Source organism: Propithecus coquereli, unplaced genomic scaffold, assembly GCF_000956105.1.
Source record: "Propithecus coquereli isolate 6110/MARCELLA unplaced genomic scaffold, Pcoq_1.0 Scaffold252, whole genome shotgun sequence".
Taxonomy (NCBI): Eukaryota; Metazoa; Chordata; class Mammalia; order Primates; family Indriidae; genus Propithecus; species Propithecus coquereli.
The window spans coordinates 787,274-791,347 of record NW_012148086.1 but is presented as its reverse complement, the minus strand read 5'-3'; the positions used below and the strand labels follow the sequence as shown (position 1 = coordinate 791,347).

Here is a 4,074-nt window from a genome sequence, read left to right as displayed (position 1 = left end):
GAGAAAGCCGGTCACGAGCACGCAGCCAGCACGGGGCCTGGCACAGAGGTGACCAACAAACATTCTTCCCCCTCCCTCACGCCCTGCTGCCTTGGGGTGGCCTGATGTTACCATGTCAAATTTTTAGTCTTGGAGATAGTGTGTCCAGGGCTAGAGTCCTCAATTTCTGACCCACTGATCACCCCTCTGTGGCAGCCACCATTCCTCATGTGTTCCTGAGAGAGATGGGATATAGACGTCACTCCAGGGAACCACACCTTTCATCACTAGCAGGGGCTGTTTCTGGGGCCTGAAGTGGCTGCTGTGAGGACTACTTAAGGATGCTCTGCTCCTGTCCTGGTGTGGGAGAGCTTGCTCCCCGTCTTGTGCTCTGCCTGGAAAGTACCTTAGAAAAGGTGAAGTGGATTTGAGGATTTTAACACAAAGCCTAAGACTGCATATATGGGTGTTTTAACTAGGAATAAATAATCTTCTAAAGTTAAGATTCCTTGCATAGGAAGTGAAATTTACCATTCGGTACCTTGAGAGATTAAAAATAGAAGCTTGAGAAGCTTTATCGATCTATCTGCCAAAGTAAAATATTGTTTGTGCTGGTGGAGTCTGGCCCATGGTCCTGGCAGGCTGCAAGTGAGGGTGGATGGGCACAGGTGTTGAGGCCAGAAAAAGCCCAGGATGCCGCTGCTCCCTCGAGCTACACATGGCTGTGAAAATGCTGTTGGGGCAGGGCTGAGCGGCCTTTGCATTCCCACTTCCATGGACCAGGAGGAGAGGAAGTGGTCAGGGACACAGGGGGACCTGGGAAAATGCTCTTGGTCTCAGATGGGCCCTGGTGATGCTGGGGCACTGGACAGGCATCTCCATCCCAGGGCCGCTCCCTGGGGAGACAGTAGGGTACAGGGGAATGAGTGTTTGACTTGGAGTCATTCTATGGAGTGTGTGACTTGGGGAAAGGCATGTCTGTGAGCCTCAGCATCCTTATCGTAAGATGGAGGTTGTAAAACACATTTTTAACTGTGTTCCATCAGATGTTCAAGACCTTCACACTTGGTTATTTGTATTACAAGGTGGCCCAATAATACCAAGCCAAATCTGTAGTCTTGGAGACAAATCGTATCCAAAACTAGTGTCCTCAAAATCTCTGACCCACCGAACCACCCCACTGTGGTGACTTCCATTCCTGATGTGTTTCTGAGAAAGACAGCACACAGAAGTTATGCACCTTTTATTGCTAGCTAAGATAGAACCCCAAATCCCTCTGTGGTCTGTTCTAGAGCACTGAGCCATATGTCTGCTAACAACTTGATTTGCCCCCTTAGTTAAAAGCTAGTTCATGTATTTTTCATTCATTGATTCATTCATCATTTAGTGGATGTCTTTTATGTGCTAAATGCTGGGCATAGGGGCCTCCAAGTTCTGGGGCATGAGATCATCTCCCAGACCAAACTAGACTCAAGGGGAAAGGCTGTTGCCAGGCTTTCATGAGCTATATAGTATATTAGATTCAGAACTTCCAAGTTGCCTGCAGTCATCAGAATCCCCAGCACCCCATCCACCTGGCGGTGTGAAGGGCAGACATGTTTGGGGCAAGTGTGAACAGCCCTTTCTCAAGGGAGGTGGCTTATTGTAGCAACTTTTGTCCTGAAAAGTCCTATGCAGTGTAGAAAAACTTTCTTGCATTGTGTGATATTTAGCAACCACACTTAAACATTTAAGAATTCAAGTTGTATTGAACTTGAAATTTTTGTCAAAACTAAAAGCTCCTAAATTTTTATATGAAATGGGAGGAAGCATCCATTCTCATTCTTCCTGCCCAAGGCCTGCTTCTAGAGGCTGTGTCTGGAGGCCTGGCTGTGCATCAGAGGTATTGCCACCCCATGGGTGAGGAAGCTAGTGGATCATGCAACTGTGGCTGCTCAGAGCCATTCTGCCTTGAAAGGGTGAGTGCTGACCCTGAGGGAAAGGCATTACGTATAAAGCGTTTTTTGTTTGTTTGTTTTGTCTGAGTCCTTAGATCTCCTTTAAATCAATAACAGGGTCAATAATATAATAATTTGATGTGACATATTACAATTCTAACTCAACAGGAATTCCATTGCTGGTAGCAGGAGTAAGGACTCATTTCTTTTTTGCCTCTATATCCAGGTTACTTGCAACCCCGGGATCTGCCTAGCCGGGGTGTTCTTCCCTTTGTCCAAGGCCTTCTTTGTAACACCGGGTCCAGGTGCAGAAACATCAGCTATGGAGGGTTGATGGAGCACCATCTTCGGTAAGAGAAACACAAACATCCTTTCCAGAATTCCCAGAAACCTGATGCATAGAACAGGCATCATGCTTTTCGTAAAGCCTCAATAATTTGGGACAGGTTAGAGAACATAGAAAGTATGGAATTTAGAGTTAAAAGACAATCAGTTTTAATTAAGTTCAGAGTCACATACTAATGGCTCCAACTCGTGGTTAGCGTCCAGTAGGAGATTGTTTCACTGCTGTTTTGAGACTCACAGAGCAATCGCTGATTAGTAAATGCCATTTTTGCATGTAACAGTTTCCTTTCTGTAGGTTAAAATCCTGACCTCAAAATCACTGGCTAGGCCAGCTTTTCATTTTGGTGCCAAATGCCTGCCCAAACAAGTATCTTTTGAGCTACTTACTGGGTTTTTCTTATTGTGCTATTAGTTGACCAGTATCCTATCCCCAGCTGAGATCAAATGGAAAGTCACCCCTTATTCTTCATATAACCATCTCAATGCACTACATGACAGGTAAGTTGCCTTCTCTGATTCTCTCAATGCTGAGCTATGCCTGCAGGTGCCTACGGTGTCAGTCAGCATTGAAAATCAAGAAGAGAAAGAGCAGGAGGGATTTCATGTGAGAAGAGTCGAGGCGAAGGGGTTTAATTGGGAGGATCCTGATTGCTTTGGAAACTTCTCCCAGGTGAAGTTAGGAATGGAAGGAAGTGATGAGTTGATCATGATAATTTGACTTTATCAAGTATGAATGATCTGGGTTTTATTTTATCTGTACTTACTGGTATTGAATAATCTAACATATTTAAATATCAAGCAAATGTTAGAACCTATGATCTTTATCTTTCAACTTATAGTTATAAGAGAAAAATTGGAAGTTTCCGGATAATTCTGGACACATCTGGCACAATATTTATAAATGGTGCTGTGTTAGTCCAGTTGAGCTGCTGTAACAAAATACCATAAGCTGGGTGGCCTATAAAACACAAGCATTTATTTCTCATAGTTCCGGAGGTTAGGAAGTCCAAGATCAGGCTGTTAGCAGAGTCCATGTCTGGTGAGGGCCCTTTCCTTATGGATAACGCCCCCTAGCTGTGTCCTCACATGGTGGCAGGAGGCCAGGCAGCATTCGGAGGCCTCCTTCACAAGGGCACTAATGCCAGCATGACGACCTAGTCACCTCCCCAAAGGCTGTGCCCCCCAAAAACCATAATCTTAGTGGGGGACATATACATTCAGACCACAGCAGGTGTTTACTGTTTTTGAGAAAGGCCATACAAAAGTGTGACATGAGAGAATCATTTGAAAATAGTGTAAAATCATAACCCTGAAAAGTTTGATGATCGTTTCTCGTGTGTGTGGTGAAAGAAAGTATACAAAGCTCTACCTTTCTGGGAAGCAATAGAAGAGCTTGAGACTTAGTATTTTCATTTCAGATCTTTCTTGTATCTATTCCTCACTCAGAATGGGAAGTTTAAATGATGTTGAAGAAGAAAGAACAGGACTTTGCAGCCAAACAATACTGGCTTTGTTACCTTTTGGTTCTGTGAATCTGTGCAAATTAACCTCTCTGAATCTCAGTTTTCTCACTTACTTACTTCAAGTGTCGTGAATATTAAAGACAAAATACGGAAAACATGTAGCATGATGCGTGGAACAGAGCATTCAACCAATGGGAATTAATAATAACAAATTCTTATCACTATGGCTGTAACAATTATAAAATATTATTTGACATCAGGAAATAATCTTTTTTCTCTATGTTTTTCCATTTCAACACTCTCACTTCAATGTGTAGAAACTCAGGAATTGTAAAAGCAACCTCTTTACA

General features: G+C 43.6%; 1 protein-coding gene across 1 annotated transcript in view; it reads left to right on the top strand.

Annotated features, from left to right (window-relative positions):
* The window catches only part of ABCA13 (ATP-binding cassette, sub-family A (ABC1), member 13), a 518,893-nt gene that overhangs the window by 39,600 nt on the left and 475,219 nt on the right, over positions 1 to 4,074 (top strand). Inside the window, 1 exon segment of the mRNA XM_012646893.1 lies at positions 2,143 to 2,393. Within this exon segment, the coding sequence (XP_012502347.1) occupies positions 2,143 to 2,393 (251 nt within the window).